Source organism: Arvicola amphibius, chromosome 1 (assembly GCF_903992535.2).
Source record: "Arvicola amphibius chromosome 1, mArvAmp1.2, whole genome shotgun sequence".
Lineage (NCBI taxonomy): Eukaryota > Metazoa > Chordata > Mammalia > Rodentia > Cricetidae > Arvicola > Arvicola amphibius.
The window spans coordinates 30,254,931-30,271,922 of NC_052047.1; the positions used below are offsets into that span (position 1 = coordinate 30,254,931).

General features: G+C 43.9%; 1 protein-coding gene across 8 annotated transcripts in view; it reads left to right on the forward strand.

Moving 5' to 3' along the window:
• The window catches only part of Fryl (FRY like transcription coactivator), a 232,418-nt gene that overhangs the window by 110,126 nt on the left and 105,300 nt on the right, over window positions 1-16,992 (forward strand). For all 8 annotated transcript variants that reach the window (XM_038321732.1, XM_038321751.1, XM_038321741.2 and 5 more), the window contains 4 exons: window positions 883-1,082; window positions 12,427-12,480; window positions 15,358-15,497; window positions 16,817-16,913. In XM_038321732.1, the coding sequence (XP_038177660.1) occupies window positions 963-1,082; window positions 12,427-12,480; window positions 15,358-15,497; window positions 16,817-16,913 (411 nt within the window). In that variant the 5' untranslated portion in view covers window positions 883-962. The remainder of the gene's footprint in view (window positions 1-882; window positions 1,083-12,426; window positions 12,481-15,357; window positions 15,498-16,816; window positions 16,914-16,992) is intronic.

A 16,992-nucleotide genomic window follows, 5' to 3' on the forward strand; every position in this document is an offset into this window, starting at 1 on the left:
AAGAGCCAGAGAGGTTTACAAGGACAAGTCAGATCCCACCCCTCCCCACCTTAATTCTTTCCATGGAAAGGTTCTTCACGGCGTCCTAAAGGGCCCTCTGTGTTCCGCGTGCTGACTCTCCGCCCATCCCCCTCCACCCCGTGCCCACCCTTGTCCTTCTGTCCACGTGTGTTCAGTCCCCACTGCTTTGTTCTGCTCCCCTTCCATCGTTTAGGCCTGCACCTAGGTGTGGCTTCTTCGACCTTCGTGCGCATGCTTCCCGAGGTATCACCTTTCGGCTCCCAATCCCGTTCCTGTTTCATGTACTTGTTTCGCTTTCTCTTTAATTTTCTTCATTACTCTAGCACAGTAGCTCTCAACCTTGCTGATGCTTCAAGTTTAACACAGTTCCTCGTCACCCTCCCACCATAAAATTATTTTTGTTGCTACTTCATAACTGTGAATTTGCTGTTATTAAGAATCATAATGTAAATATTTTTTGGAGATAAAGGTTTGCCAAAGGGGTTGCGACCTACAGGTTGAGAACCACTGCTCTGGACAATCTGACCAGAGTCCAGTTATTCAATAAGTATTTGTCGTGCACCTGCAGTGTGCCAGGCACTTCTAGGTACAGGGGAATCATCTAGGCCCAAACAGAGCAGATGAGAATGCCTGACGGTTTGGAAGTCACATGAACAAAGTGGAGAAATTGCAGTGCATAGTAAACACAACGTGTGGCTAGGCAGACCTTAGAGCAGCAAGCCCGGAAAGGGAACCAGGGAGAATGGTGAGTGAGACGAGATCGGGGAGGGGTTGGCGAGATGCGTGTTCTGTGAGGTGGATGGAGTAGGCTCTGCGGAGCTGGTTATTCATACAGGGCTCTTTTGTTTCTCTGACTTTTAGCTTCAGCTCCAGTCAGCAAAGTGAATAAGTTCTGCGCTGCCTCCAGCCTGCATCCCACGTCGGGAAGAAAGAAGAGCATCATGTCAAACATCACGATTGACCCCGATGTCAAGCCTGGTGAATATGTCATCAAGAGCCTCTTTGCAGAATTTGCTGTTCAAGCTGAAAAGAAAATTGAAGTTGTAATGGCTGAACCCTTGGTAAGTAGAACCATCTATAAATCTCATTTCTTTCTTTCTTTCTTTCTTTCTTTCTTTCTTTCTTTCTTTCTTTCTTTCTTAACTTTTGCATTAGCTGGTTTAATACGAATTTTCGGAAGGGAATAATATCCTTGAACACATTTAAGGGCTAGGATTGTTGTAAAGTGCTGATCCTGACAGCAGCAGTGGCTTCAGAATCCGCTCTGATAAATTCTTAGAGATAAGTAAGGGAAAGAAGTGGCTGCACAGGTGGAAATCGTGTGGCTCAATAAAACCTAACAGGACAGGAAAGAGAAGCTGGACTATTCTACAGATTGGTGTAAAGGCTATAGCAAACTCACCCTAGAGAGCAGCTCATTCTTTTAATTATAATTTTTGAGTCAAGGTCTCATGTGGTTCAGGTTGGCCTTGAACTTGCCATATTGGCAGAGATGACCCTGAACTCCTGATCCAGTTGTGCTTTCCGAGTGCCAGGAATGGAGCCATGTACCACCGTAGCTGACGTACATATTTTTACACTGATATTACATGAGAAGTGATTGGAGGCTGTGATGAGGAGGACTGCCCAAAATAAATGTGTGGGTAAGATTCTGCAGTTAGAGACTGAGATCGTGATAAAGAGCATGGCCAGCTACGCAAGAAGACTATCGTACATAGTTCAGGCTGGCACGAACCAGGGCCTTAAAAGCAGAAGAGAGAGTCAGTGGCATTTGAGGTGGATTAAGTAGGAGCAGCCCTGGAGTTAGTTAAGAGTGACAGTTGTTTGGGATCTTAGAAGGTGGCAGTGCCCTCTGACTTGGCTCCCATAAGGTACATGGGAGCCTCTTGAAGCCCTTAGGTGATTAAGAGCATTTTTCGTTCAATTGTATTAAACTAGACTTACTGGCGATCTGGCCATGTGGAATGGCTTGATTGGTGGTTGGGAATTCTTCTGGAGATCTCCTAAGAGATGGTGATTGTTGGCATCTTCGACCTCGAAGCTGAAAGAACACTGATATCAAAAGAAGTTAAGGACTAAGTAGACATATCATTGCCAAATACACAGACAGTCCGAATTAAATGAAGCGAGGTGATTGGATTTGTGTAAGGCAGCCTGGTTGTTAAGAGAACAGGCTTAACCTCGTGATGTTAGTTGGTCAGGTAGCACTGGGGATGCAGATGGTGCTTATGTTGCCCTGCGGGTTTGAAGGGAGTGAATGTGCTCTGCAGTGCTAGGGACCGAGGTTGATGAAGATAGACTGTAGCTGCTGCAGCTCGCTGACTCCTACCCGACTGGATTCGGGGTAGGCGTTCACTGCCAGGTGGAACTTGGAGGATTGTTGCTCTCCTGAGGCCAAAGGCCAGGAAATGGTGGAGTGAGGCATCACACTGACTTTGGGACCTGTGTGCTGTCTCAGTCTGCTGTGCTGTCTCAGGACGGAGACACAGGAGCACAGGAGAGGAAGGTTGATGCCCTAGGAGAGTGGAAGGCGGCGTCAGCACACATGCTCAGAATTTTCTTAGGTAGGAAACTGATTGCGAAGGTGAGTTCCTTCCTAGTCACTAAGTCGAGGAAGCTTCTCGGTAAAGGTACCAGTGAGGTGATGTGTTGTTACGGGGTTCCAAAGTCAGCCGGATGTGTATTCCAGAACTGTGTGTTCCATTCTGGGATTACATTTTACACATCAAATTAATGCTTTTCTTATACCGGCACACAGACACATACGTGTTTTATAGCACTGCATCACACATATAAAGTGTTTTCTTACTTTGGTTTTTGTTTTTTCGAGACAGAATCTCACCAGGTAGCCCTGGCTGCCCCGGAACTCACTATGGAAACCAGTCTGTCCTCAAATTCAGAGATCCCTCTGTTTTTGCGCCCCCCCCCCCCAAGTGCTGGGATAAGAGGCATGTACCACTATACCTGGCTTAGAGTTTTAAGACATAAGAATTATAAAACTTGTTGATATAATTAATAACCATAAGTTTTAATTATAAATATGCTTAATCGACAGAATGTTGATTTCTCTTTTCAGTGCTCTTTTAATGATATAATGAATAGCTATAGAGCCATCTTCAATAGCTTATAATTAAGAAAATGAAAAAAAAATTCGTATGATAAGTCTCAGAGAGCTTTGTAGGGTGTCGAATGACCAGGACCCATCACCCGGCTTCAATTTTCTTCTTGTACCACACACTGAAAACAACACCACCAGTTTCATATGTTATGGGCCTATCAAGTCTCAAATATTCCATATTCTTGATAGAATTATGGTTTTGAAATTCTTAAGGTCTTGAGACTGAAAGGATGTATGAGAAGATTACCTAGTATGGCTGAGTCTCTAAATTAGCCCCTTGCTCCCTTTTAATTTGTACACGATATATGTCAATATGTATTTATGCACATATACACATATGTATGACTATGTCGTATCGTGGTTGGTTATTTTTCTTCCCTGGTGAGGGTTACGTGTTGGCAGGATCCAGGTGTCGACTGCAGGATGGTCTGTGGCGCAGGTAGCTCACAAAAGCTTACACTTTACCATGTGTTCAGCCCTAATAGGCACTGTGTACCTAAGAAGACTAAGTGCCACTGTTGAAGGCAGAGCTTCTAAAACGTCTTCCTTCGGAATAGTCGGTGCTATTTTACTCATTCATTTAGCAGGTTATTTCAGGGGTGCCTGCTACATAATCCTAAAATGAGATTATAAAGTTATACTTCCATGCCGAGAGCCTGGAGAGATGGCTCAACAGTTAAGGGCACTGGTGTTGTAAGGAACCACTTGTTGGTTCCCAGCCGCTCAGCCCCAAAATAATCACACAGAAACTGTATTGATTAAATCACTGCTTGGTCCATTAGATCTAGCTTCTTATTGGCTAACTCTTACATATTAATTTAACCCATCTTCATTAATCTGTGTATCGCCACATGGCAGTGGCTTACTGGGTAAGGTTTTGGCCTGTCTGTCTCTAGCGGGGCTACATGGCTTCTCTCTCACTCTGCCTCTTTCTCCCAGCATTCAGTTTAGTTTTCCTGCCTAGCTAAGTTCTGCCCTGCTGTAGGTCCAAAGCAGTTTCTTTATTAATTAACCAATCCTATTCACAGCATACAGAGGGGAATCCCACATCACACTGGCTGCTCTTGCAGAGGACCTGGTTTGGTTCTCAGTACCCACAGTGGCTAGTGACTATCTTATCACTCCACTTCCAGAGAATCTGACCCCCTCACAAGACGTACCTGCAGGCTAAACACTTGTATACTAAGATAAAAATTAATGAATCTTTAAAAATATGCTATTGTAGCATGGATGCTGCTGTCCCTTTATCACACTTTGAGAGAAGGGCGTTCCTGCCTCTTCTCCCTGCCGTACCAAGAATGCCCCTGAACCTTCATCACAGCGCATAGATTTTTACCCATGACATCCCACTTACTGAAGCAGTTCCACCTTATTTAGGTCAGGCAGCTTAGTTTGTATTTCTAGGCAGGTCCATATAGACTGCAGATCTATAGCATCAAGATAATGAAGACACATGGACCTAACCCTACGACAGTATGTAGACAATAGCTTCGAGTGCTTTCATCTGTTTAAGTTTATTCTCTACCCTTTGAGAGAATAAGCAGCCGCCCACATGGCTCCCTAGGTTCTTCTAGAAAGGCCTCCCAGGCTTCCGATTGAGCACAACAGCCCTCAGCTTGTCAAGTGGACAGTGCTGACCTGGCTCCTGGTCAGTCAGATCAGCAGGCTGCCGAGAAGCCGCAGGAACCTAATCTGCAGGGAAATGATAGAATCGGTTTTCTTCATTCCCGAGGAAGGAATGGAAATAAAAGAAGGCTACAAAGGCCATCGAGGTGGAGCCGGGCTTGATTTTCTCCCCCTAATTTCATTTGTGCGTTAGGAGGAAGATTCCAGAAGGGCAGGGAGTGATTGAAATCACAGCCTACATGCTAGGCAGTCCAAGAATTTTTGCTGAGATGGATGACTTCTTGGCTTTCCAGGCTTACCTGTTAATTGTGTCTATTGTCAGTGGCTAGAAAGAAGATGGAAGACAAGATGTTAGCCTGTCACAGGCTGATTCAGACCTTGTGCCTTCTTTCAGGGCCTGCATTTCAAAAGCTCTCCGATTTACCTTGTTATTTGAGAATATTAAATATTCTCATTTTATTTTGGGTTTGTTTCACTGTATCTTTATGTTTGTTTTTACCGTCTGCTGGCATGCTTTCCAGAATAATTTAAAGAGATTTATTTATTTAATTCTTATGTATATGAGTAGTTTGCCTGCATGCATGTATGTGCACTGTGGGCCTGCGGTCTGTGGAGGCCGAAAGAGGGCATCAGGTCCTTGAACTGGAGTTACGGGTGGTTGTAAGCCGCTATGCAGGTACTGGGAACTGGACCCGGGTCCTCTGCAATAGCAGCCAGTGCTCTTAACTGCTAAACCTTCTTCCCAGCTCTGGCATGTGGACTTTAGCATGCTCTTTTCATGAACGAGGCCCTAAAGCTCTGACTGTAGGAGCAGTGCACACACAACATGATCTTCCCATGTAGTCACTGGGATGGGCTCTGTCAGCTCCTCCTCTAGAGGCCATTCAGGGTCTCATGGGAGGACCTGCCATATCCTGAATGGGACAGTTTGGGTTTTGGATAGTGTTCTGAGTCCGTGTTCCTACTTTGAAGAGATCTTAGAAAGGAAGGTATTAATTGGGACCTTGCTTACGGTTTCAGAGGCTTGGTCCATTATCATCATAGTGAGTAGCATGGTCAAGCATGGCAGACATGGTGCTGAAGAAGCAGTTGAGAGCTGTATCCTAATCTTCTGGCAGAGAATGAAAGAGAGACAGAGACTGGGCCTGGCGTAGGTTTTTGAACCCTCAAGCCCTTTTCCAGCAAGGCCACACCTTCTCCAAAAAGCCACACCTCCAAACTGTCTCTAATAGTGTCTCTCCTGATGACTAAGCATTCAGGTGTATGAGCTGGTGTGGGCCGTTCATAACCAACCCACCACAGCCATCCAGCATGGTGGGAGTTTGGCTGTAATTAATCACCTGTCTCTGGGGTGAGACCTCATCTGCAGTTGTATTCTCATAGCTGGTACCTCTCCATTTTGCCCTTCGCTAAGGAAGTCAGGTGCCCTGTGTCTACTGTGAAAGTATCACTACCCCCAAATTTAGGTGGTGAAGGGGACTCTAAAGCGGATTCAGACACTTCTTCAAAAACACTTGTCCAGCCAGGTGGTGGTGGCGGCTCACGCCTTTAATCCCAGCACTTGGGAGGCAGAGGCAGGAGGATCTCTGTGGGTTCGAGGCCAGCCCCGTCTACAAGAGAAGTCGAATCCTGGGTTTTGTCCCTGGTGGGTCAGCACCGTACTGCATCTTCAACCCTCTTGGTTCTGTCTTCACTCCGGTGGTTCTTTTAGAGCATCCCAGTTCTCTAGGTCCTGAGCCCTTTGAAGCCCAAGAACGTCACCTGAGTTACCTTTCCTTCACTTTCTGCCAGCAAGCTTCCCTGTGGCTGTGCTCAAATGACATTGTCTCCTCGGTCATTTCTGAAATCTGTCCCCTCCCGTCCTTGTTTGTCCTTCACATAGATTCCTGCTGTGCTCTCAGTTTGTGGTCAGCTGCACGAGGGTGGGGATCATTTCTAGTTTTTCATGGTTGTATCTCCAGAGTGTAAGGCACTCAGCATGTCGCTGGACGGGGTGACTGGTGACCCAAGGCAGGAACATACTCTGGTTTCCCTGTTGCCTCCCTAGGTAGAAACTGTCATTGTTTGGTGAGATATTATCCTCTCCTGACACTTTTTACCTTCTCTTTCTTTCTCTATGAAGGTTGTTTTTGCTGTTTTAGTAGGTTCAAGGCAAGATAGAATGTAATGTATTTTGAACCTTAGATCCCTTATCCGCCTGCCTCTGTCTCCCTAGATCTGGGCTTAAAGGTGTGCGCCACCTCCACCTGGCTTTTTTTTTTTTTTTTTTTTTTTTTTTTTTTTTTTTTTTTTTTTTTTTTTTGGTTTTCAAGACAGGGTTTCTCTGTAGCTTTGGAGCCTGACCTAGTTAGCTCTTGAAGACCAGGCTGGCCTTGAACTCACAGAGGTCCACCTACCTCTGCCTCCTAAGTGCTGGGATTAAAAGTGTGTGCCACCACCGCCCGACCTGGCTTGATTTTTATATTAATTAAATCTGAGGACTGAGAGGAGGCTCAGTGGTTAAGAGCACTTCAGTTCCCAGCACTCACATGGTGGCCCACAAACATCTGGTTCCAAAGGGTCCAATGCCATCTTCTGATTTATGTGGGCACCAGGCATGCATGATGCACAGAAATACACAAGGTTAAAACATTCATACATGTAAGATAAAAACAAATCTTTTTAAAAAAAATCCTAAAAGAGTAGAAATACTTCCAACAGGGGAAAGTAGAAATTTCTTTTCTTGAGACAATATTTCATGGAGCCCAGATTGGCCTTGAATCCACTGTGTAGCTGAGCGTGGCCTTGAACGCCTGTCTCTGCTAGAGTGCTAGGATTACAGGCATGCACACCACATACTCTATGCCAGCCTATCATTTTTCATGTCTGTTAACCATCTTTGCCTCTTGAAACACACACACACACACACACACACACACACAGCCAAATAACTACAAACCATTGTATTTTCATACCACTTCTACTGTGCCTACTTTACAATGGGTCTTCGCACAGGTCTTCATAAACACATATGCTGTGGGACAATGGTCTTGAACTCTGTAAAGGTTTGTCACTTGTATTACTTTAATAGAATGCCGATTGGCCAGTAGCCAGGCAGGAAGTATAGGTGGGGTGACCAGAAGAGGAGAATTCTGGGAAGAGGAAAGGCTAACCCTGCAGTTGTCACCCAGGCACAGAGGATGCGGATGAGAACGCCTCCCTGATAAAAGGTGCCAAGCCACGTGGCAAACACAGACAAGAATTATGGGTTAATAATGTAAGTTATAAGAGTTAATAAGAAGCCTGAGCTAATAGGCCAACCAGTTTATAATTAATGTAGACCTCTGTGTGTTTCTTTGGGACTGAGTGGCTGCGGGACCAGACAGGACAGAAACCTCTGCCAACACAAATAGAAAGAAATGATATATTTGGAGTTCAATGATCTCAGGGGTCGTGGATCCTGTCACATGTAAAGGGTTTCTTTATAACTGTGGTATATAGACTTGTGATTTTATTTTAACAGGAATCAGTCACAAATATGTATATGTATTTCTCAATGCAGTCTACCCTCAGCTGATTGGATGGTGCCTCTTCACTTGGGGAAGGGTAGACCCTACCTCTTCAGTCCACCAATTAAATAAGTCTTATTGAGCAGTCTCAGAGAGCACTTAGTTTTTGTTCTCAATATTTGCCTCAGTTTGTGCTTACATACTGGTATGATTCTTTAGGTGTGTGTGTGTGTGTGTGTGTGTGTGTGTGTGTGTGTAGGGAGGGGCGGAGGAACCAGGACCTCAAGAGTGCTGGGCAAGCACTTTGCCTTTGAATTGTATTTCCAGCCTGCCTATACTCTTAAGCTCATTGAAGGTGGGGACTCATTGTTTTGCTTAATTTATATCCCCAATACATCATAGTGCCTGGCTCTTAGAATCTAGGGCTAAAGCATGAACACTGCGCACAGTGGGAGCAAAGCAATACAGAATAGAAGAGGGAAAAACAGCTCCTTTTTTTGTCCTTTGTCTGTTGAAGCATACAGTCCACAAAATATGGCTATCATATAGATTTCTCCCTCAGAGAACAAATACCATATTTTTTGTGAAAAAACAAATTAACATTTCTATAATATACTTCCTGCCTTATATCTTAGGTGGTAAACTTTTATAGCAAAATCTAAAGAGTCACAGACTGTTGTTTTTGTAGTCCTATGTTTTACTGGTATATATTAACTATACACAATAGTGGTCTCACACCGTCTTCATCTGTATTCCATCATGATGTCTTTTGGTCATTCTCACCCCGCACTGCCCTTGTGTCCTGCTCTCCACAATTGCCTTCCTCCTCTAAACTAATCTCCCCTTTGCTTTCATTTTTTTTTTTTTGTTGTTTTTTTTTTTTTTTTGTTTTTCGAGGCAGAGTTTCTCTGTGGCTTTGGAGCCTGTCCTGGAACTAGCTCTTGTAGACCAGGCTGGCCTCGAACTCACAGAGATCCGTCTGCCTCTGCCTCTGCCTCCCGAGTGCTGGGATTAAAGGCGTGCGCCACCACCGCCTGGCTTGCTTTCATATTTTTATTTTTATTAATAACCCAGTGAGTTTCCTTAGAGCTGCTTACAGGAGCACGGGCACCTTACCAGAGGCTACACCCTGGAAGAAAATGATTTCCTTTCATTGACCATGAGCTCCTTGCGGGTGTTCGCAGGCTTGGAACATCCTGTTTCCTTTTGGTGGTGTTGGGCATCACATCCAGGGCTGTGTGTGTGTGAAGCACACACTCCATACCACAGAGCTATATCCCCAGCTCCAGTGTAAAACCTTTTGATGTATGATATCAGCCTCTCTTATACTGACCACCTAAGTCTAAATATATAAAACGAACATTACTGGAATCCAGAAAGTTTTAGATAGGAAATGCCTATCTAAATAGTTCAGTTCAAATTCACTCAGCATTAAGACATTCCTTTCCTTTGCTTAGCAATTATAGTAAATTCTTCTAATCGGTTGGAAGGTTTTGTTATCTTTGTTGTTCTTTCTTTCTTTCTTTCTTTCTTTCTTTCTTTCTTTCTTTCTTTCTTTCTTTCTTTCTTTCTTTCTTCCTTTCTTTTTTGGTTTTCCGAGACAGGGTTTCTCTGCAGCTTTTTTAGAGCCTGTCCTGGAACTAGCTCTTGTAGACCAGGCTGGCCTCGAACTCACAGAGATCCGCCTGCCTCTGCCTCCCGAGTGCTGGGATTAAAGGCGTGTGCCACCACCGCCCCGCTATCTTTGTTGTTCTTAAACAGTAGAAGAAACTGTGGTCTTTACTCATCTTAGTTGACATCCTTTTGTAACTTCTTGCTTCTCACTGTTGGGGAATGCAATATTCTGAAACTGTCTCTTCCATTCTGAGAGACTGGAACTTTTGCCGGACCTCACAGCCAGAGTTAATAATACACTTTAAAGTCACTTTAGACTTAGGACTGCTGTCCTACTGTGTGTTCAGCCTGTTTAACCTGCCTTGAAGGGAAGAGTGTAACAGCCAACCCTCCTTGCCTTGGGTTTCCCTAAGCTAATGCATAGACACAATCTTAAGTTTTGTAGTCTTTCATGCCCCTGACCCCCAGTAATAAATACACTAGTGTTCTGATAATCATTTGTGGGAAACAGCAGATAAGCCAAAAAATTTCTCATAAATGAATTTCTACCATAAATATTGAACACAAGATACTACTAGTGCTGGATAAACAGGGATGCTTGTAATACTCTTGTTATTCGGTCAGTTGTGGCCAGTTGGAGCCAGTAACTTAATCCCTTGGAAACTCTGTTCAAGACTTTTGTACAATGTCCCTCATCCCTTCCCCATGTGACGCCTTCTGCACTGTTCAGTAAATACAGAGTGAGTTCCTTTGTTTGGAACACTCTTAAGCACAAACAGATCCAACAAAACACAGACATGGGGACAAAGTCACAAGACAGCCTTCAGGCCGGCACAGATTCAGACTGAGACAACAGACAGACGGGCTGATGGAAGACACAGGGAGAGAGAGTGGAGAATTTCAGGCTGGGTTTGCTGGTGGCCCACTGACACCACAGGGAGGTGCCTTGATTTCTTCAGTGTGGCATTGATGCACTAGTGGTGACTGGGTTTATTATTGGTGTGTTCTAACCAACTGCAGTTGTCAAGTTACAGACTTAATGAATCCTGCACATCTTTAAGACTTGTTTTATTATTTCCACTTTGTTGGTATGTGTCTGTGTGTAGGCGTGTGCTCGTGAGTGAAGGTGCTTGCACGGGCCAGAGACATCTCCCGGAGGGAGAGTTACCTGAGGTCAAATTGCCTGTAATGCCCAGTCTGGGGGATTGCACACCTCTGACCTCTGTTTGCACCTGCACTCATGTGCAAATACACACATAAAATATGTGGCTCAGCAATCAAGAGCACTGGCTGCTCTTCTAGAGGACCTGGGTTCAACTCCCAGCATCCACATGGCAGCTCATACCTGCCTGTTACTGCAGTTCCAAGGCTTCTGACACCCTCACGCAGACATCCATGCAGGCAAAACACCAATATACATAAAATTAAAGGTAAATACAAAAAATAAATCTGTGTTTAAAAATAGACTTGATGTACAAAATGCCTATACATCCACCAGCCCTCCTCAAAGAGGGAATTAATTATACACCAAGGAAAACTGACTCAGCGTGTGTACACCTAAGTGATGTTTTGGGGAGGGAGGGGCAATAAACGCGTTTTCTAGAGCAGTGGCTCGCAGTCAGCCTACCCACTGATGTTTCTTCTCTAAACAGTTTCAGTCATAGAACTAGACAGTCCACCACTCCACCTTAAACTAGCTCATTTCTGAAAACAGCACTTAACATTATGTTTATTTGTTTGATTTTTTTTTCAAATGAGAAAAGCACAGAGCTCTTGCGTTCTCCAGACAGCTTTCAACTCAAGCTACCTGGCCTCAGAGGTGTGGCCACCTTGCTGTATGAGGATGCTATTCATAAGCACTTATGTTCCCTACCCCTTCTCCCTTGAGACCGGGACTCAATTTGTGCTCCATAAACCACACTGGCCTTGAGTTTACTATATAGTTCAATTTGGTCCCAAACTCCCTCCTGCCTTCCCCCCATACTGATGGCCTCCCACACAGTTGTCCTACCCCTCGACTGTATTCCCAACCTATTCAGCACTGGTTGAATAAACGAACATACTAATAAAAACATAATGATGCCATTTGAACTTTAATTTAAATAGGTCCTTTGTTGTACTTCCCCCCCCCCTCTCTCTCTCTCCCCCCCCCCCCCCCTCTCTTTGAGACCAGGTTTCTCTTTCTAGCCCTGACTGTCCTGGAACTCACTCTGTTGACCAGGCTGGACTTGAACTCACAAAGATCCACCTGCCCTGCCTCCCCAGTGCTGGGATTAAAGTCATGCACCACCACTGCTGGGCTAAACTTTCATTTCTTAGTCAAAGAATTGTTTGTCATAAATAGTGCTGCTCTGTCTAGAGCGTGGCTGTGAAATCCCATGCATGGGAGTATTGGAGTCATCTGCTTTGCGAGGGTAAGATGGAGGCTTTCCTTTCTTTAAAGTGACCTACTGGAAAGTGAACACAAGCAAAATGAACTGTTAAGTCTAAAGTATTGATCACATGGAGGCCTCCTAATGTTTTGTATTTAAACTGTATTGTTTTGTTTTTTACTTATAGGAGAAGCTGTTATCTAGATCTCTTCAGAGGGGTGAAGATCTACAGTTTGACCAGGTACTGTCATTTGGGGGAAAACACTCTTTCTTTGGGGAATTGTGTCTGTTCTCATAATCTAGCTTGCACGTGTCAGCCACTGAAGAAAAAGTCTTTTGTCCTGTGTAGTGATCCTGTTTATTCCTAAATGGTAGGTTAGGTTCTCCCAAAATTGGAAATGAATTGGCTTGACTTTTGTTTACTTAGCCCATCAAGACATTTTGCTTTTCAATGCTGATGTCTTTAATATGCCTTTGAAAGTCTTCCCAGGAAGCTAACTAAACCCTTCCAGCTCATCTTATGGACCAGTTTGTTTCTTTCTTGGAGACAGGGTCTCATTGTGTAGATCGGGCTGGCCTTGAACTCTGTGAGATCCAATGGTCTCTGCTTTTCAAATGCTGGGATTAAAAGATGATGTGCCACCAATCCTAGCCCAGGGATCTGGAATTTTTACATTATGCTACCTTACATGTTAACATTAATAATTTAACATTACCTTTTAATCTTTAACATATTTTCACCTGCCGTGGTTCTTGGAAACCTGTATTTAGAATTTCAGTATCTAAATTCTGTTCTTTTATTAATTCTGTCCCTTTGCTGAGATTAAATATTGACTTACACGTCTTTGTACCATATTCATTTTACTACATGTTGATTATTTATGATAACATCTGGTGTCGCCAATATTCATGGACTCTTTATTCAAAACCCCGTCTCTACTCATTCATTGGTGTTATAATGGTGACTATGGCTGCCTTCCAAAATAATGTGTCTAGGAAAAGGAAGTGAACGCTCAGATTTGATCAACTGATCAGATAAAGCAGACTTTCAGGACTGCTGGCTGGGACTCGCCAAAATCCTGTGCTGCTGGATCCGACCACGGTTTTTCTAAACCTTCATCACCAAGAGAGGGCTCTACAATAGAGCACTGGCGTTTCCAACCCATTCTCTAAGACACTTTTCCATATGCCCTGAGTGAGTAGACACTGGTCTACAGAGAAACTCCACACAGGAAGGAACTCCTAGTGAGAACATTAGCATCTGGCTTCCTCAGTGAGCGCATGACCAGCGTTTGGACTCTAACTCAGTGCCATTTTCAGGAAAGTTTTCTGGGTTTTGTTTTTAATGTAAATGGTCATTAAATGAGTGCTAAATGGTTTGCTAACGGGAACAATGTTGTGTGTGATCTGAGCTGTTTTAGTGTGTTTGGCAGAACAGATGATGTTTCGTTCTTCTTTCTTAGATAATAACTTCTTTGAGCCACACTGCTCAGTTTAGCAAAATGTATTTTTTTTAAAGCACATGAACAATAGGATTAAGATCTTGTTATGACAAGAATTTCCAATATTACAAAACACATCCAATTATAGTAATTTATAGTTTACTATATACTATATACTATAGATTATATAGATTATACTATATATAAATGGAATCCAAAGGAAGTTTGAAATCATGGAGAGGCTTACAGGGCCTCAGTAACGAAAGAGGCTGTGGAATTAAGTAAACTATGCCATTCTTTTCTCCTTTCCTGGATAAACTTTATTTTGAAGTGTATAAAGAGCGCGAAACACGAGGGAATTGATTTGAATTTTAGAGATATCACTTTCTCTTCATTAAAAGACTTTCCATGGCCACAGGACTGAGGGAGCTCTGGACTACTCTTCTGTGGCTCGCTTAAATAAATTGACAGTTGTTCATGGAGCATGTTTGACTGTATGCTGATTTTACAATGTTAGTTTTTGAGGCAGTGGGTTAAATCAGATATGAAATGCCTTGGAATCCTCAATGACATGTGACTCGGGGGCTACTCATTTTACCTAGTCTAGGAAAGTTGGGTTGAGTCAAGGAAGAAGCCAATGGCATTTCCCTTCAATTTGGCGTTACTCAGCTTTCTGTGCCGTGACAAAGGGCCTGAGGAAGTTGACATGGATGGAAGAAAGGCTTGTTTCCACTCATGGTACCAGAGGTTGCAGTTCATGGCCACTCTATCCTGTTGCTTTCTGCCTGTGAAGTCACAGTATATCCTGTGGTAGCTTGTGATGGTTCAGAGGTAAAGAGAGAAGCAGGAAGGGGCTACAATCCCAACATTCCCTTCCATTTCCCATACCAGCCCCCATCCATTTCCTCCCGTTTCCCATACCAGCCTGAGCCGGGTACTAACCCTTTGATACCCGAGCCATCAAGTGACATTGCAGATACAAACCAGGGCGTTCAGAGAGCATCAGGGACACACCACATTTTAGCAGGCTCCACACTCTACACATCGTTATGCCATCTATTCACATGTTCTAGTCACGAGAATTTGTTCTTGCTGTGGCTCTGCTGTGTTATTTTGTGGATATCAGAATAATTATAGTTCTTTGGTATCACCATAGTACATGCTGAGATGGAGCCTTTTCTACCATCTTCATGCAATGTAATCTTCTTTATCTCCAAATCTTATCAGCCAGAAACTGTAATGTTTTGGAGTCTTGTTCATATAAGCATTGACAGGCTGGTGGGGCAGGAGCAGAAATGCTTTGAAGAAGGTGTAGGTAGAAAGGAAGCAGTGGTTCACCCGTGCACTTAGCTGCTCTCTGGGGATCGCCACAAGCATAACCAGTGGCGTAGCAGACACGTTTGATCTTACGCACATAAGCGGCATGTGGCCACCCAAAGATGGCAAGCTACTGAGCTAAACTAGATGGTTTGGGATAAAGTTTAATTGTGGCTAAAACTTAAGCTGAGTTTTATTTCATTGCATGGCCAAACCCTTGGCTCATCTTTTAGCCCTGTGACTCATTTTATATAAGTTCCGGTCTCCATGCGTGTCCAGGTGGTGGTTTGGGGAGCTGGGCAGCTGCTGCCCACTGCTGCTTTATGTTGTTATATACCTGGCTCTGTCTTGCATTTCAGTTGATAAGCTCCATGAGCTCTGTAGCCGAGCACTGTCTCCCTTCCTTACTCCGAACCTTGTTTGACTGGTACCGACGCCAGAACGGAACTGAAGATGAATCCTACGAGTACAGGCCTAGGTCTAGCACGAAATCTAAGGGGTAAGTGGTTTGTTGAACTTCATTTTACTTGGACTTGGGACACTTGCAGCCGATAGTGTTATCAAGAGGAGATTGTGTCATGTTGCTGCCGAGCATGGATTACTTTAGTTAGAAACAGTATAGGTTGAGTTACGCCCATGTGTGGGGCAGTAAGAATAAAGGTGAGCCATGCTTAAACTTTAATTATCTATTGTATTCAATGGAGGCTTGGGTATCCACACCAGGATAGTCAGCAGAAAGAGATCTCAAGAGAGTCACCCCAGAATTCATTGTGGAGCTCATAAAGACAGTTAAGGCGTGGTGCCAACTTTGAGAAAGCCCAGCTTGTTTGTTTGTAAAGGGAAGCACTGTGATAAAGTAAGAACGAAAGAATTGGTACCCAAAGAGCTTGTCTCCTGTCTCCAAACTTCCCAAAGGATCTTGGGTTACATAGAACATCTGCATTCAGGCGACTGTTGGCAGCTTAGTACTATACTTTGGTGTGTGTCCCATGTAAAGATTCACCTTAGGTGTGTGAGAAAGTTACTCCACATTATGTTTTCATCTAGAAAAGTTAGCGCTTTTGCTTAATTCATAACAACAATAACAACAAAATGATGTGTGATTCCCCTCTGCATGCTGTGAATACCATTGGTTAATAAAGAAACTGTCTTGGGCCTGCACAGGGCATAGAGGTAGGTGGGGAAAACTAGACTGAATGCTGGGAGAAAGTAGGAGGAGTTAGAGAGAAGCCATGTAGTCCCACCAAAGAAAGACGCCAGAACTTTAGCCAGTAAGCCACAGCCATGTGGCGATACACAGATTAATGGAGATGGGTTCAATTAAGATCTAAGAGTTAGCCAATAAGAAGCTAGAGCTAATGGGCCAAGCAGTGATTTAAAAATAATGTAGTTTCTGTGTGATTATTTCTGGAGTCTGAGCTGCTGGGTGGTCAGGAAACAAACAAGTGGCCCTCCAATAACAACAAAAAGCTATCAATGAAATATGAAGCCCTACTAGGTTTTCTGATGAAACTTAAAGTATTTTACTTCTTGCCAATTCTTCCATTAGGACAAATTCTAGTAGATAGAACAGTGAGGTACATATATAAACAGCCAATGTTTATATATGTCATGTCATCTGTGTAGTTTTTGAAGCAAATTCCCCATCGCATTTGGTGCTGGAAATAAACCCCCATTCCCCACAGGCCACAGACACATTCACTCATACACACTTGAGCTAAGGAGGAATGCAGTACACAGCACGAACCAACCACTACACAGGAGCCACTTTAGAACCTGGAGGCCCCATGCGGTTCTCATGTTGGCTTGTTGTTTCAGGGATGAGCAGCATCGTGAGAGAGATTATCTACTAGAGCGGCGGGACCTAGCTGTAGACTTCATCTTTTGTTTAGTTTTGGTTGAAGTTCTAAAGCAGGTGAGTGCCTTCGTATCTCAAACGTCGGAATCTCCCGCTGTCCGCTGTGCCTTTGTGTTTCCCAGTCTTCATTTAGGGC